We start from the raw sequence: 17949 nt of genomic DNA, 5'->3' as shown, positions 1-17949 counted from the left end.
TTGATGAATACTTGATTCTGATTGAGTAGCAAGCAAAACCTTAACACCGTAAATGTGAAAATAACATCCATTTTACATATATTGAAATGTTTTTTGCTTTAATGGTGGCAGCATGTAAAAGCAACTTAATAGCTACTTAATAGGTGTTTTCAGATAGTAGTAATTATTATAATAATTATAATATTTCTAATATTCTAGTATGTGCTGTGGAATTCAAATACATTCCAAGCAAGCAAAAGATCTGTCCATCTATTCATCCATCCATCCATCCATCCATCCATCCATCCATCCATCCATTCATAACTCGCAAAATGGCTAGTAACATTAATGTAATGCCGGACATCCCAAGTCTCCCGGAAGTTTTGGGAGACTCCCAGATGCCCGCAAACGAATAATCATCTTCCGGAAATCGCGAGTCTCCCCCCGGTCCTTAAAAACGTCGCACAACCCCTCTACACGTGTTTCCATGCTGGAAGTAGCCATTAGAAGATGAGTACACTGTGGTCATAAAGGGATGGACATGGTCAGCAACAATACTCAGATTGGCTCTGGTGTTGACACAATGCTCAATTGGTACTATTAGGCCAAAAGTGTGCCAAGAAAATACCCTCCACACCATTACACCACCAGCCTGAACTGATGATACAAGGTAGTAATGTCACAGCAGAAAACGAGACTCATCAGACCAGGCAACATTCTCTTTTCCAAATTTGATGAGCCTGTGTGAATTGTAGTCTGTTTTCTGTTCTTAGCTGACAGGAGTGGTGCTCGATGTGGTTTTCTGCTGCTGTAGCCCTTCCGCCTCAAAGTTCTGGCCATTCTCCTCTGACTTCTGCCATCAAAAAGGCATTTTCACCCACAGAACGTCCACTGAAATACTTAGAACAGCCCTTCTGGCAATAACTGTCACGTTCAAAGTCACTTAAATAACCTTTCTTTTTTATTCGGATGTTCAGTTTGAACTGCAGTAGATCGTCTTGATGCCTAAATGCATTGAGTTGCTGCCATGTGATTGGCTGATTAACAATTTGCGCTAATAAGCAGTTGGACAGGTGTACCTAATAAAGTGGCCAGAGAATATACTAGTACTCAACATTTGAAGTGGTTCAAAAAAGAATTTTAAAATCGCTTAATACAAGAATGGGTATTAATCAATCAATTTAGGACAACTTTGACGAATGGTTTTGATCCATTTGATCCAAATGTTGACTACTATATAAATGAGATTTGTTTGTGTGTCTGTATGTATGGATGTACACACATAAATATTATGTGTACAAAGTCTTATTTTGGATGCAAGTAATCATTTGACAGCACAAATTTTAAACCATTCCTTTGATATCTCCTCTGGTTCGAGTAGCTCAGATAGTTAGTCTGGCCAGCCTTCCTCCTACTGAGCGTGCTCAGAGAGAAGCGAGTCTGCAGAGCAGGAAGTCCACACTAGAGACCTGGCTGACACGAGAAGCCAACACTTTACAGAAATACAGACAGGTACACTAATTCAACACACATTTTCTGGAAATCAAGAGCAATTTTCCATGATATTTTTTAGTGTTTGAAAAATGTGATGTGTGTAGGAGCTGGCGGAGAAGCATCAGAGGACCCTCGCTCTGCTGAGGAAACAGCAAACCGTGATTGTTGATGATGAACTGATCCAGTGGAAGAGACGACAGCAGCTTGCAGGAAATGGAGGACCATCAGAAGGAGGATTGGACATACTGCAAGCCTGGTAAGGATTCACAGTATTTACATGTTCGCTGGGCTGTCTGAGGAAATACCGTGGATTTTGTTTTGTGCAAGCTCACTAATAATTATACTTTCATTATTAAATAAAAAAAAACTAACAAAAATGTCATTATTATTTTAAGAATAATCAGAGTTTATAAAAAAATAAGAGTTTTAAAAACTTTTAAACCTTAAAGTAAAATTTTTAGACCTTAAAAAGTCTTAAATTTACTGAATTATTGTGTTTAGGTCTTTAATCTTTTTTAAACCGATCTTAAAATTCCTTTGTTCATTTATAGCTACCTGATCCAGCCAAAACCCATACAATCACCAGAAATCTCAAAAAACTTTTAATTTTTCTTTAAAAAGGTAATTTTTAACTGTATTTATCATAATGGTTTAATTATTTTCATTACAATAACATTTTTTATAGTTCTCCGTGTATTTACTGCTGAGGACACAGACCTGGAGTGGAATTGTTGTGCATGGATTTAGTTTATTATAGTTTTTAAAACTTCTAAAAGTTTGTTCATTTTTATTATTTTAAAGAAAGTTTATGTTGGAAAAAGATGTATGAATACAAGTAGAGCTTGCTTATTTTTACTTAATATTTAAAATAATTTGCTAAAAACATCTAGAATAATATATATTTTTTATCATTTATTTTAATTTGTATTATTAAATGCATGAAATTATATATTTTCATTTGATAGGGCAAATAAAAATATATTCCCCTTGAACCATTTGAAAAACTTTTAGCCTTTTATGAGACTAAAATTTTATTCATAATGGTCTTAAAAATGTCTTTAAAGACTTAAATTTAATTTGGTGAAACCTGCAGAAACCCTGAATAATACATGTCTGATCAACAGCATTTTTTTCTGTGAAGGTGAGACTTAAAGGGTTAATTCACCCATAACTGAACATTTTGTCATTATTTACTCATTCTTGACCTATCACAAACTGGTTTAAATTTCTTTCTTGTCTGTTTAACACAAAATAAGTTATTTAAAAAAAATGTTGGAAACCCGTAATCATTTATTTCCATAGTATTTGTTTTTCCAAATATGGAAGTCAATGCTTACAGGTTTCCAGCATATTTTTTAAATACTTTCTTTTGTGTTCAACAGAAAAGGAAAAATCATAAAGGTTTTAAACCACATGAGGGAGAATAAATGGTGAGTAATCTTTCATTTCGGGGTGAGCTATCCCTTTAAGTGAGGATTTACTTTGGTGTCCTGAAAAATAATTTTTTTTTGTTTCTAGTTTTACATTTGTGACCATCATTCAATAGTGGCCTGTTTCCATTGAGTATGATACGGTATGGTTCAGTATGCTTTGGTTCTGTATGGCCTTTTCCACTGTCAAAAGATACCAAAAAGCAAATGCTTCCTTACCACCCTTTTGGTACCCTATCCAAAGGGTACCTAGCACAAAAAAAGGGTACCAAAAGGCAGAGCTAGACGCACAGCTAAACGCTATTGGTTTACAGAAAAACGTCACTAGCACATAGACAAGCCAGGAGTGTCAGGGTTCTGCCACTCTGATCTTGTAAATTCTTGTTTTGGTGGCAGATCTTTGACGCTACTCATGTCTGGTCCTGTTTCTGTCTCTGTGTGCGTGCGCCGTCGTGGGTGTACGCAGAGTGTGCACGCTCCTGCTTGACGTGGCCGCGTGCGCGCTCTGCGTCCCTCAGACGCGTGGGCTCTTGTACTCGTGTTTGTGTTTTCGTCTGTCAGCAGCATGGTGTTTTATTCCCAGCGTCTCAGTCTTGTTGGTTTCGGTTTTGGTCGGCGCTGGGATGAAGCATGCATGCTGCATATGTGAGCGCATGGTGAGTTTTCATTCATCGTGTGCTCGTGTCTTGCGTCTCTTGTCAAAGCACGTGGCTCGGTGTTAACATTGTGGTCACGTGCTTTTGTCGTGTGCTTCAGTGTTGTGTTTGTTGTCATGAACATGAGGTTAATGAGTTCTCTCATTGGCTGCATGTTCTTGTTGTGTTATGTGAGCGCATGGCTTGTATTGTCTCTCTGTGTCATGCGCTCTCCCGTCTATTGTCTTGTCCCACCCTCCTTGTTAACCCATTATTAGTTAATTGTGTTCACCTGTTTGTGTGTTAATCTTCTACAGTTTATATACCCCTCACTTTTGCTGTCCTGTGTCAGTTCGTCATCACATTTCGTCGTTTGAAGTCTAGTCCTGTTGTGTTTCCAGTCCTCATCCTTGCCAGTCTGCCCAGTCCTGTTTGTATGTGTATGTATTTGTTTTGTTAATGTTTTCCCCCTCGGGGTAGTTTATTTTGCATTTTATTTTATTTTTATTATTTAATAAAATCCCATTTCCCTGCATTTGAGTCCTCGCTCCTTTTTCCCCATTTCCCATCACCAACCCTGACAGTACGAACTGACCAAAAAGAGGACTCAGCGGAAATGGGACTATTTCTGCGCCCAGCTTGCTCCCAGCAAGAAGGACCCATCGACCAACCCCCAGCCAGAGGACTGTCTCACAGGCAGAACCATCGCCCCTTTGGCATCTACGCCGAAGATCTTCTTGAGGCAGTCCGGGGGCTTGGGTTCAGTGAGACCACCCTCATCCACATCTTTCTGGCTGGATTGGATGAGCCATTCGATTGGGTGGAGCTGGGTGATATCAGGACATGGACGTTTTGGGGGGTGGTGGACTATTCCTGTCTGAGGATGGAGAGGGAGATCCTGGAGGGGGAATGGACCCCTCTCACCACCACCACCAGCACCATCTCCTGGTCCATGTCCAGCCCCCAAGGGTTAACCCGCACCCAAAAGCGGAGGCGGAAGAGAAAGGCCTCTTCTGCGAGGGTTGCTCCAGCCCCTGAGCGCCCTCCAGTGTCGGCTCCAGCCCCTGAGCGCCCTCCAGTGTCGGCTCCAGCCCCTGAGCGCCCTCCAGTGTCGGCTCCAGCCCCTGAGCGCCCTCCAGTGTCGGCTCCAGCCCCTGAGCGCCCTCCAGTGTCGGCTCCAGCCCCTGAGCGCCCTCCAGTGTCGGCTCCAGCCCCTGAGCGCCCTCCAGTGTCGGCTCCAGCCCCTGAGCGCCCTCCAGTGTCGGCTCCAGCCCCTGAGCGCCCTCCAGTGTCGGCTCCAGCCCCTGAGCGCCCTCCAGTGTCTGCTCCAGCCCCTGAGCACCGCTCAGTGCCGGTCCCAGTCCGGCTCCTTGCCCTGCCGGCACCACCCAGACGTCTTTCCCTGCCGGCCCCAGCCCGGCTCCTTGCCCTGCCGGCACCACCCAGACGTCTTTCCCTGCCGGCACCACCCAGACGTCTAGCCCTGCCGGCCCCACCCCGGCTCCTTTCCCTGCCGGCACCTACCAGACGTTTAACCCTGCCGGTCCCAGCCCGGCTCCTTGCCCTGCCGGCACCTACCAGACGTTTAGCCCTGCCGGCCCCAGCCCGGCTCCTTGCCCTGCCGGCACCTACCAGACGTTTAGCCCTGCCGGCCCCAGCCCGGCTCCTTGCCCTGCCGGCACCACCCAGACGTCTTGCCCAGCCGGCCCCAGCCCGGCTCCTTGCCCTGCCGGCACCACCCAGACGTCTTTCCCTGCCGGCACCACCCAGACGTCTAGCCCTGCCGGCCCCAGCCCGGCTCCTTTCCCTGCCGGCACCTACCAGACGTTTAGCCCTGCCGGCCCCAGCCCTGCTTTTTGCCCTGCCGGCCCCAACCAGACGTCTTGCCCTGCCGGCCCCAGCCCGGCTCCTTGCCCTGCCGGCACCACCCAGACGTCTTTCCCTGCCGGCACCACCCAGACGTCTAGCCCTGCCGTCCCCAGCCCGGCTCCTTTCCCTGCCGGCACCTACCAGACGTCTAGCCCTGCCGGTCCCAGCCCGGCTCCTTGCCCTGCCGGCCCCCCACAGACCTCTGGTCTTGTTTCCCCTCATAGACACTCCCTGGGTCGTCCCTCCTGCCCCTCCCTGGTGTTCCTTTCCTCCACCCTGGACGGACCCTCCGGCTCCACCCTGGTTCCCTGCTAGGGCTCTCGACCCGCTGGACCCACCCTGGACAGTTCCTCCGGTCCCACCCTGGACTGATCCTCCCTTGTCTTGCCCTCCCATCCCTCCCTTGTTTGTCGTGTTGGGTCTGACTTGGCTCCCCTCCCTCCCCCCTTCATGTCTTGCCTGTTCACCTCCCTGTCTTGTGTTTGTTGATGTTGCCTGTTTTGTTGTCTTGTGGTGTTTCTTGTCTGTCTTGTACCTTGTTGGATGTTCCCTTTAGGGACGCCAGGTGGCGTCCCTTTTGGGGGGGGTAGTGTCAGGGTTCTGCCACTCTGATCTTGTAAATTCTTGTTTTGGTGGCAGATCTTTGACGCTACTCATGTCTGGTCCTGTTTCTGTCTCTGTGTGCGCGCGCCGTCGTGGGTGTACGCAGAGTGTGCGCGCTCCTGCTTGACGTGGCCGCGTGCGCGCTCTGCGTCCCTCAGACGCGTGGGCTCTTGTACTCGTGTTTGTGTTTTCGTCTGTCAGCAGCATGGTGTTTCATTCCCAGCGTCTCAGTCTTGTTGGTTTCGGTTTTGGTCGGCGCTGGGATGAAGCATGCATGCTGCATATGTGAGCGCATGGTGAGTTTTCATTCATCGTGTGCTCGTGTCTTGCGTCTCTTGTCAAAGCACGTGGCTCGGTGTTTACATTGTGGTCACGTGCTTTTGTCGTGTGCTTCAGTGTTGTGTTTGTTGTCATGAACATGCGGTTAATGAGTTCTCTCATTGGCTGCATGTTCTTGTTGTGTTATGTGAGCGCATGGCTTGTATTGTCTCTCTGTGTCATGCGCTCTCCCGTCTATTGTCTTGTCCCACCCTCCTTGTTAACCCATTATTAGTTAATTGTGTTCACCTGTTTGTGTGTTAATCTTCTACAGTTTATATACCCCTCACTTTTGCTGTCCTGTGTCAGTTCGTCATCACATTTCGTCGTTTGAAGTCTAGTCCTGTTGTGTTTCCAGTCCTCATCCTTGCCAGTCTGCCCAGTCCTGTTTGTATGTGTATGTATTTGTTTTGTTAATGTTTTCCCCCTCGGGGTAGTTTATTTTGCATTTTATTTTATTTTTATTATTTAATAAAATCCCATTTCCCTGCATTTGAGTCCTCGCTCCTTTTTCCCCATTTCCCATCACCAACCCTGACAAGGAGAACAAAAACAAAGGGAGCACCATTTTAAAATACACTGCCGAGCCATTACACCATAATATTAATTCATTCATTTTCTTGTCAGCTTAGTCCCTTTATTAATCCGGGGTCGCCACAGCGGAATGAACCGCCAACTTATCCAGCAAGTTTTTTATGCAGCAGATGCCCTTCCAGCCGCAACCCATCTCTGGGAAACATCCACACACACATTCACACACACACTCATACACTACGGACAATTTAGCCTACCCAATTCACCTGTACCGCATGTCTTTGGACTGTGGGGTAAACCGGAGCACCTGGAGGCGTTCAGCGCGCGTCTGTAGTTGAAATAACAAGGTTCTTAAACTAATAATAATAATAACCTGCGCGTAGGGCTGGGCGATAATTCGATATCGATAATTATCACGATATAAAATTTTTCGATAAAACGAAAATGACAGTTCGATAATTGCTCGATAATATTTTCGCACTATGCATAACTTTGCGGAAGCATTTTGCAGCCTGCCCTTTCAGATGCCGCACACCGTACAAGTTTAAAGCCATACAGTGTTAGTTGCTCTAAAATGAGTAAGAAAGAAATAAGGTAAAAAAGGTCAGAATCACAGACACTGTTGACAAGAAACGTCACTAGAGTTCATGAGCTACTTAGTTTTTCACTATCCGACACAAAACAGAGCAACGTGCACCGCTAACTGAGCAGACGAATCGTATCATCAAAAGCAGGCAACACCACGACCTGTTTCACCATGTAAAACAAGACCACCCTTATGAAGATGCTTACAGACCTAAACAAGTGTTAGTAAACCAATGCAGCTACCAGCTCATGTCATCCTTTTCGAAAGCCGTGCCTTACGAGAAACCCCGAGATTTCTTGGGTTACCTCGGAAGAATAAACTCGGATGGAGCTCAAAAGCTCGATGTGTAAATGGATAGGCTCCCCGGCTGGCTCCCCGCATGTTTTCGTTGTGATGCGCGATTTGTAAATTGAGAGTCTGCTATTCGTGCTAGTCTGTCAGACAAATTTGGTTAAAACACGCGCGGATATATCGGAGATATGCGCATAACAAGGGTTTTTGCATGCCGCAATATGGGATGTCAAGAGGGTGACAGCATAGGTAAACTGCACACACTTGATAATGTAATGCGTGGATGCGTCTCACAGCGCAAAGCATAACTAAACCTTTACATGTCCATGCTTAATCAGTCATCGATAAGGTCTATCGATAAAACCGTTATCAACAACTAATAGATAAATACATTAAAGTATATTTCACCCTAAATTCACCATACTCACCATTATAAGGAGAGTTCATCCAAAACTGAAAATTATGTGACCTTTAACTCAAGTTGTTCCAAACCGGGGTTTTTTTTTTCTGATGTTGAACAATAATATTCAATTACTTGTAGGTAATGTCTTTGGTTGTTGAAAACTTGAACAGTAAATGCTGAATAAAGATTGTTCTTTTGTTTATAATTTTATTATTTATATTGTCAGACAGTTAAAATATTTCACTAAATGTGTTAAATCAGCTGCACAAAGCCATTGGCATGCTGAAAATCTTATATAATTGATAGATATAAAGATTTTACATTTATCGAGATAAATATCGATATCGACTGATATGAAAAAATTATCGTGATAATTTTTTTTGCCATATCGCCCAGCTCTACCTGCGCGTGATTATGAAAGTGCTTCTGACATCCGATTCCTTCAGAAACAGACAAACGTGAGAGTGAAGCACGATAAAACAAAGGAGAAGCCGGAAAAAAACAAAGGAGCAAATGATTCTTTCAGCAACCTAAAACAATAAACATACTGCCATGTTTAACCATTATTGTCACCTTTTGGACTATTATAAATTCAGAATGACAGAATTACTTGTTAAATGTGTTACTGGTGAAGATTAAAGATACAAATGAGAGGTTTGCACTGACTGTAGGCTATACAGTATGTTACGTGTTGTTTTTAAACCCAAATGAAAACTACATGTATGCTGTGTCGATTTTCTGTAATAATATAAAATGTAATATTTGTGAAATATCAGAGACTGTAAGTGTCTGTATGTCTCCATTTATGTTGCATTTATTTATACATTTTATATAATTGCATTTATACACAATTTATACATTATATTTAAAACATGTATACACAAGTATTTATGTGTATAAATCATCTGTTCTGTGAGAAGTGCTTCTCATATGATTTGAGAACGACCCGTGCAGCTTTATTTCGACATTTCCTCAAGCGAAAGTGACGTCGACTGTAACTTTCTGTCTTGCATCATGCCATTGGTACCTTTTTGGCAGTGGAGACACAAGCCTAATAAAGGTGACCCGTACTGAACCATACCGTACCACTCAGTGGAAATGGGCCATAGATAACCAAGTGATTTAAACCGTTCTACAAAATGCAACCATTTTGCATACACAGTGCAATTTGTTTGAACATATTCCTCTTGGACAATACTTGATGTGTTTTTGTTGTTGTTTTTAATGTAGGTGTGAGAAGTTGGCCGACATGATCTGGCAAAACAGACAGCAGATTCGTAGAGTTGAACACTTGACTCAGCAGCTGCCCATACCGGGACCCACAGAAGAACTGCTTACTGAACTCAACGCTATTGTCACAGACATCATATCAACACTCGTCACCAGGTATGCATGCAGTGACTGCTGTCTCTGTTTTCTTTTTCTGAGAAGCAATCATTTCAGCATTGTTTTTGCTTTTGGTTTCTTTACAGCACATTTATTATTGAGAAGCAGCCTCCTCAAGTGCTAAAGACCCAAACCAAATTTTCAGCAACAGTTCGGTTGCTGGTTGGAGGGAAGCTCAATGTCCATATGAATCCTCCACAGGTTAAAGCCACCATCATAAGTGAACAGCAGGCCAAGGCGATACTCAAGAATGAAAACACCCGCAAGTAAGATTACAAAGTTGGATTGTTAAACTGAAATCTCCTTTAAATTGCAAACGTCTTTAGTGCGGCTCCTCTTTTTTGTTTTAATTATAAATCAGCAACTGACTTAAAAAGAATAGTTCACCCAAAAAGATTTCTTGTTTGGATTTGATCTACTGTTATGGTTGCATCACAACGTTTTCTGAGGTTTAGGATGTAGGCTTGTGACAATAATCAATATATTGACTTATTGCGCAATACATGGGCATGACCTTAATCAGTTTGGTAATGCACTATATATTGCCCATACATACCTGTTATAGAAACATTTTTAATGATTGTGCAATATTTTTATCTATGTTGGAGGTGTCTGTATGGTCCAAAAAACACTTACTATTTACTAGGGCTGGGTATTGCAAAATAGTGATAATTCAATAGTTATAATTATTGAATATGTTTTAACTATACATTTAGGAATATTAGGATTTTTATTTAACCACTTTATTTTAATTTACCAACATTACTAAGGCAAATTGTTTTAATAGTCAAAAACAAAAATACTTAAACAAAAATATCTCATCTCTTTATAATAAAATAAACATAAGTGGTAAAGAGATTCTTAAACTTGATAAATAAAATGTTACAAAGTGCTTGCAATGGCAAAGTGTAAATACTGAACAATCAATGCAAACTTTAAGGTGTTAATAATAATGATAGAGTAATTGTTAAACTCTGTCCACAACACAAATTGTGATAATCAAATTTGATCTTTCAATTAAACGAACAAAACATCATTATTAAAATACATATTGCAACATTACAAATCATGAAGTTGAATGACTACATTACCCTCTATGCTAAAAAATCTTTTAGATGGGGCGCTACTTGCTAGGATCCACAAGAAAAGAAACCAAAAAGACACTCTGGCAGCATTTTTAAATCCTTTTTTATTTACAATCCCCACACTGCTGCTAGCCATCGCACTCATTTTCACGTGTGTTTCTCTGACCTGAAGTGACAAGCATGTACGCGTTGATTTCTTGACCATTTACAATAAACTTTGCGTTCGTGTCCCCCGGCGTCTCTCGCAACTTGCTAATAATCAAACGTTTCCTCAGGATGACAAATGAACAAACAGCTCCGATGCATGTTTATGGAGGAAAGTAAAAAGCATGAAGTTGATGTGAAGCATGAAGTAGTGTCTGAGTGTGCTGTGTTTATTTGAGGTAATTAGTCTGCCGTCATTACTGAAATGTGTATATTCCAAGTGTGAAGCAGATTGGTTAGTTTTACTTACATGAATTACAGTGGCCCTCACAGCATTCAGAAAAGTTCCGATGTTTTCAACTAGGTGGGGCTGGAAATAGCGCACCTGGTGGTTCACATGCTTACACCCTAAGCTTATTTGCACTGCTTCCAAGGCTCAGCAGCCACATTTTAATAAAACTATAGCGCTTAATACCGAAGCTACATAGCAAGAGCTCTATTTTGAATGTCCATGCGCAGAGCGAAAAACGCAGGGCACAAACGCTTTCAGGGCATGTCAGGACGCGTTTTTGCTAATTTAAGAACGGGAAATCTGCCTTGCGCCAAGGCGCATGGGCTAAAAGGGTTGAGTTTATTTTCTTAATGACTTATAGGTGTGTTTTGAGAATAAAAAAAATTAGAGTCTTATCTCCCATTCCCTTTAAGACCGAGCTGCGTCGCGCCAAGAGCGCATTCGCTATTTACAGGACGCAAAGTAAGTCTAAGTGGAAAAAATGAGCATTTCACAAGCAAACAGTTAACAGTTGACAGTTTTTTTAACAGAAAACTGTTAAACAGAGCATCTACTGCGTGAGAATGAGACATAATGGATCTACTTTCACTTTCGCTCTTGGATAGGGAAACCTTTACGCACAGACATCAATTAGCCTATAAATAATTAATTTCAATTGTTAAGCGCAAAGATTTGTTTCAAAACTATTTCTAAATTCAGTTTTAATTTCTAGCAAATGAATAAATGAACAATAATGACCAAGTGTGGTCAAAATACTGAGTTATTTCCAAATACACCTGCCATGCCCCATATGGTCTAAAACCTGACAGGTGGGCAAATCTAAGCTTGTTTTTAATAAAACAAATATAAATATGGATATATTAAATAATACTGCTAATAATAATAACAATATACAACAGCAAATTGTTATGAATGAACTGAAAAAGCCTCCCGAAGTGAAGTAGACATAAAAGCAGTGGTTTTTCATATTTATGTGGGCTAGAAAATAATATGTTTTGTAATATTTTAATCCTTTATATTTATATTCTATATCTATTCTTATTATATCCTATATATATCCTTAATATTTAAATGTTTTATTTTTTCATATGTAAAGACATTTGCCTATTGCTCTCTTGTGCGTATTAAGCAGTGTGTAAGCGAGGCGCAACTCTGCGCCGGAGTTTAGTCCGGGTTAGTTTTGGTCTAATGAAAAATCTTTTATAGTTTCTCAAAATAGCGACGCGCCAGCGGTCCGCCTCAGAAAGCCTTCCTTTTTAGACCAGAACGCCTATGGGCGCACAAAAGACTGCTAATGCATTTGCTATTTAAACAGCGTAGCGCAATGCCTCAAGACGACTCTTGCACCAAGCTGAAACTACCAAAAGACTATTGCGCCGCGTCTTGCGCCCCACTGCGCTGGGTGTATCATAGGGCCCCAAATTTTATTTTTATCAATAATGACAATTGTGTTCAGTCAATAAATATCAATATTGAATTTATCGCCCAGCCCTACTGTTTACTATAAATTACTATAGTATGTTTTCATGTGGGTGTCTGAAAACTGAAAATAGATCTGGTACCAGATATCACAGTCTATTATTTTTTTTACATTTAATATTATTTATTTAGGATATGCGTTTTCACTTTCTGATTCCCTGTGCCTAATTATTAAATTGTTAAAATGACTATAATTACATTAAATACTCCTTAGAATAAAATAGTATGTGTTCTTTGGATATATATATATATATATATATATATATATATATATATATATATATATATATATATATATATATCATGACAGGCTATTAAGATGTGCATACAAAGAAACCTTCATGAAAATGTTTCCACTGTTTTAAACCCCCCCTGTAGAGAATCATTCACAATTTTGTTCCTAAATTTTCACATTTGGTTGAATTAATTTTTAAAATGACATGTTTATTCTCTCTTTACGCTGGAGTGAAAGCAGCGGAGATATTCTAAACAACAATTGTGTGATGGAGTATCATCAAACCACTGGTAACCTGAGTGCACACTTCAGAACCATGGTAATTTGCACTTAAATGTTTCACATCACTTTCATAATTCACATTATTGAGTGTATCTGCATGCACCACAAAATGCTGTTCACTATACAATTAAACTGAAAATCTAAAGAAAGATAGAATGAAGTTGCCTTTTTAAAAATAATTTGCCCAATAGATAGACTTGTTACCCAAAAGTGAGATGTAATTCGTAATTTTTTTAGGGACCGAGCACTGGTGGTGCATGGGCCCCATGAGAAATGCTCCATTTATTATTATTCCGTTTTGGAAAGAAACACATTTTTCAGGGTCTAAATTTATAGCACAGACATGCCCTCGAGCTACGTTTTACGCACACATACAAAAAGTTTTTGCCATTTCCAGACATTGTAATCTAACAAAGACCTACTAGGGATTTTATCAGATCAACACCATAATTAGGTATTGTCATCTGAAGGCATTGGGGATGTTAAATTAAGAAGATCTAGAGTTTTCTTCAAAGGGCGTGTACATAGTGGCCTTAGAACTTTAATATTTTGCCAGGAAACGCCACTAATATTGTTGTAACCCCTGCATGCATTGTCTGATCTGCCTTAAAATGCACACATTTGATAAGAGTCCTGACCTGAACACGTTTACATTCCAATATCCAGTATCCACCCACTGGCAACAGGAAATGACATGTTTTACACTATAACAAACTCCTCCTAGATATTTTATCAGATTAAATCCAATTAAATCCAATTTCCAATTGCTTTTGATAAGCACAAAAAAGACAACAACATCAAGGTATCACATAAAGGTCTATGCTATACGTATCATGTTCCAAATATTCTGGGGATTTTAGATTGTTTTATTAAAAACACACTTGAGTTTTAACACATTACTTGACAAAAAGTACATTAAACTAGCATAAAAACAAAATTTTGGGCATTTCAAGGAATTAATCTGGTTAAAAGGCCTTACAAGTCAACAAGATTACTTTTTTTTATTGGTGTTGTCATTTGATTCAGTGATATATTTTATTTTAGATGAAAATAGTTTGAGAGGTACTATTAATTTTTAGCATTGTCTTGTGATTGTTTTTTTTTTCTCTTGTTCACAGTCTCTGAAACGTATTAAGCGGTCAGACCGTCGTGGTGCAGAGTCAGTAACTGAAGAGAAGTTTACGATTCTTTTTGAGTCTCAATTCAGTGTGGGAGTAAATGAACTTGTGTTTCATGTGAAGGTGATATTTTGAGCTAAACCAGAAATCTTTTCATAGTTATTGCTATTTGGTTCCTGCTATTATGCAATTTGAGTTGTTAATGAGTATTGGCCTTTTTTGTTCTCGTGCAGACATTATCCCTGCCTGTTGTGGTCATCGTTCATGGGAGTCAAGACAATAATGCAACAGCAACAGTATTGTGGGATAATGCTTTCTCTGAGCCGGTAAGAGAACGTATCAATTGCTTTTGCATTACAAAAAGTTTTTTTTTTTAACCTTGTGTTTTGGAAATGCACAATTGTTTCTGATGGAAATAATAATAATAATAATTATTATTATTATATAAATAAACAAAAAATATATTATTTATTGCTCATCTAAATAAATGGACAGAACTTCCAAACATGACAATTAAATAACTAAAATATTATTTTAAAGTGTACTACAAGTGGAACAGTGCCACTAGTTTGCTTATGCAATTCTTTTTAAAGTAAAATTGAATGTGGCCAAGTTTGGTGTCCAATACTAATTCTTTGCATTAAACATATTGAAGTGCACCCATTGTAGTGAACACACACATACATCCGCCCACCTACAATCAAAAGTACATTTAATTTATGTTTACATTTACATTTACATTTAGTCATTTAGCAGACGCTTTTATCCAAAGCGACTTACAAATGAGGACAAGGAAGCAATTTACACAACCAAGAGCAACAATGAATAAGTGCTATAAGCAAGTTTCAGGTCTGTAAAGTATAAGGAGGGAAGTATTAGTAGTAGTTTTTTTTTTTTTGTACAGTTAGTGTGATATTCAGAGAGGCAATTACAGATTAGGAAGTGTAGTGGAGACTAAATAGTTGAGTTTTTAGTCGTTTCTTGAAAGTAGCGAGTGACTCTGCTGTTCTGATGCAGTTAGGGAGTTCATTCCACCAACTGGGCAGATTGAGCGTGAGCGTTCGCGAAAGTGATTTCTTCCCCCTTTGGGATGGAACCACGAGGCGACGTTCATTCACAGAACGCAAGTTTCTGGAGGGCACATAGATCTGCAGAAGCGAGAGCAGATAAGGAGCAAGGCCAGAAGTCACTTTGTAGGCAAACATCAGAGCTTTGAATTTGATGCGAGCAGCAACTGGCAGCCAGTGCAAACGGAGTAGCAGCGGAGTGACATGTGCTCGTTTAGGTTCATTAAAGACCACTCGTGCTGCTGCATTCTGGAGCAGTTGAAGAGGCTTGATAGAGTTAGCTGGAAGCCCAGCTAGTAGAGAGTTACAGTAATCCAGTTTGGAGAGAACAAGAGCTTGAACAAGGAGTTGAGCTGCATGTTCAGATAAGAAGGGTCGGATCTTTCTGATGTTATAGAGTGTGAATCTGCACGATCGAGCAGTTCTAGAGATGTGGTCAGAGAAGTTTAGTTGGTCATCAATCGTTACTCCAAGGCTTTTCACCATTTTGGATGCAGTAATGGTTGCCCCGTCCATCTGGATTGAAAAGTTATGGTGTAGAGTCGAGTTGGCAGAAACTACAAGCATTTCCGTTTTTGCGAGGTTCAGCTGAAGATGATGTTATAGCTTGTGGGTTTTGAAGACTGAACTTTAACAATTTGTAATTTACTTGTAACAAAAATAAAGTACGCTTTAATATGACTTTTCAAGCATGTATGAACTTACACAGGTATATACTTAAAGTATACTAAATATAACACATAAAAGTACACTAAATACATAAAAATTTATGCATTACTATAATTTGATTGAAAGTTTTTTTTTTTTTTAATTTTACAATAATTAACCCCTGAAAAAGCCAGAGCAAAGCAAATACTACCAGTTTCTGTGGTATAAATACAGCAATACAAAATATAAAAGTGAGAGATCGACTTAGACTTGTCACTTACCTGATTTTTAATGATTTGTTCTGCTGCAGATTGAAATTTACGCTGAGAAAATGCTGTTTTTCTGCTCTTGTGGTGTCAACCATCACTTTCTTTGGTCTCCTCAGACAGGCTGATGGTGGCCTAGGCACTGAATCTGTCGCTCCAAAATTAGAAATATTTTAAAATAAGCACTCTCCTTATAAATAACTGCATAGTTGCAATCTAAAAAACTACATTCTTGACTAAAAATACTTAATGTTGACCAACAGCAGCAATATTTGTCAAACTGTACAGTGTCCTCTGCTTGTCGCTGTATGTAGGTGGAGTAATACACAAGAGTGAAGTGTTAAAAGGCTGAATGCAGAATATTACACAGCTATCAGCCAATCAGATTCAAGAACCAGACAGAACAGTTGTGTGTGTGTGTTTGTGTGTGTGTGTGTGTGTGTGTGTGTGTACACATATATATGTGTATACAGTATATAGTATACAGTATATATATATATATATATATATATATATATATATATATATATATATATATAGTAAGCAATTATTTAAAATGTTTATAAATATTTAACAATTTAACAAACTATATAATTTATTTTTTTAGTGTGAGCCTTTTTTTTAAACCATTACTGGTGTGTAACTTGTGTACTGGTGATATATTTTAAGATATTTCAATGCAAGTTATTTTAGTATAGACAGTTAGACATGCAGTGTAGTCTTGGCCTTAAACACTACAACTACAATCCAAATATATTTATGGTAGGTTTACACCATATGCAGTATTAATTTACATTAGTAAATTACATACAAAGTAGATGGAAATGCGTGAATACTGGTGAGTTATTGCCACATAGAATTTACCTCAGTCGTGTCTACCATGCAAGTTCAAATTATTAAACTAAAGCACACAATTTGCATTGGGGGAAAAACATCCTGCAAATAAAATGGAGTGCGTTTACATGGTCATTCCTGTCTCCTGTGAACCCAGCATTTTAATATGTAGTTGTACAATGAAGTATATGTCAATGAACAAGCATACAGAGGGGGCCTTTAGAAATGCACGTCTCAGAGAACAGAATGCCATTACTAACCGCGGTTCACCGCAGTACTCAGGGAAAATAAGAGAGGCATATGAGTGTGTTCTGCATATTGTTAGATCTAAAAGATTTGTTAAGATGAGTGTTTTATATTAAATATAAAGTGATGGGAACAAGTGTTTACCCCCTTACTGATTTCTTTTTTTTGCATGTTTGTCACACTTTAATGTTTCAGATCATTAAACAAATTTAAACAATAGTTAATACAAGATAACACAAGTAAACATCATGTAGTTTTGAAATCAAGGTTTTTATTATTAAGGGAAAACAAAATATAAAACTACACAGCTCTGTGTTAAAAAGTGTTGGGCCACTCTTATCAACTAGATTTAAGCATTTTCAATAATATACAGTGCAGGACTCGAAATTGCGACCATTTTAGTCCCATATGCGCCCGGAATTTTATCTATGCGACCTCAAAATATATTTGGGAGCATTTATGCGAGTGCATAAAATTGTTGTGTTCGACCAGTTTTTCTGCTGAATCTTCACCACATGCGCGGATTTGGGAGACATTCTCGCTGAATGCATCTCTGCACTTGAAACGCGAAACGCAGCGCTCAGGAATGGTTTAAAACAGTTGTCATGTCAATTTGCTGCAGTAAACAAAGCCAAGTCCTTAATGCTTGCCCCGCCTTCGCGCTCTTCTTATTGGCCCACCACTGCTCTAGCACTGAAATATCAGCTGTCAATCACTCAGTCAAT

General features: G+C 39.9%; 2 protein-coding genes across 2 annotated transcripts in view; both read left to right on the top strand.

Moving 5' to 3' along the window:
• The window catches only part of stat5b (signal transducer and activator of transcription 5b), a gene marked incomplete in the record, with an annotated part of 62556 nt that overhangs the window by 26686 nt on the left and 17921 nt on the right, over positions 1-17949 (top strand). The window contains 7 exon segments of the mRNA NM_001003984.2: positions 1361-1491; positions 1578-1729; positions 9373-9528; positions 9615-9794; positions 12995-13082; positions 14164-14286; positions 14397-14489. Of these exon segments, the coding sequence (NP_001003984.2) occupies positions 1361-1491; positions 1578-1729; positions 9373-9528; positions 9615-9794; positions 12995-13082; positions 14164-14286; positions 14397-14489 (923 nt within the window).
• On the top strand, positions 3420-6818 carry LOC147841330 (uncharacterized). Its single transcript, XM_087275994.1, has 2 exons — positions 3420-4858; positions 4900-6818. The coding sequence occupies exons 1-2, from the start codon at positions 4155-4157 to the stop codon at positions 5720-5722; spliced, it is 1527 nt and encodes a 508-aa protein (XP_087132120.1). The 5' UTR covers positions 3420-4154; the 3' UTR covers positions 5723-6818.

Source organism: Danio rerio, chromosome 12, assembly GCF_052040795.2.
Source record: "Danio rerio strain M-AB ecotype USA chromosome 12, GRCz13ab, whole genome shotgun sequence".
NCBI lineage: Eukaryota > Metazoa > Chordata > Actinopteri > Cypriniformes > Danionidae > Danio > Danio rerio.
The sequence above is the reverse complement of the archived record's forward strand: the minus strand, read 5'-3'. Positions and strand labels throughout refer to the sequence as shown.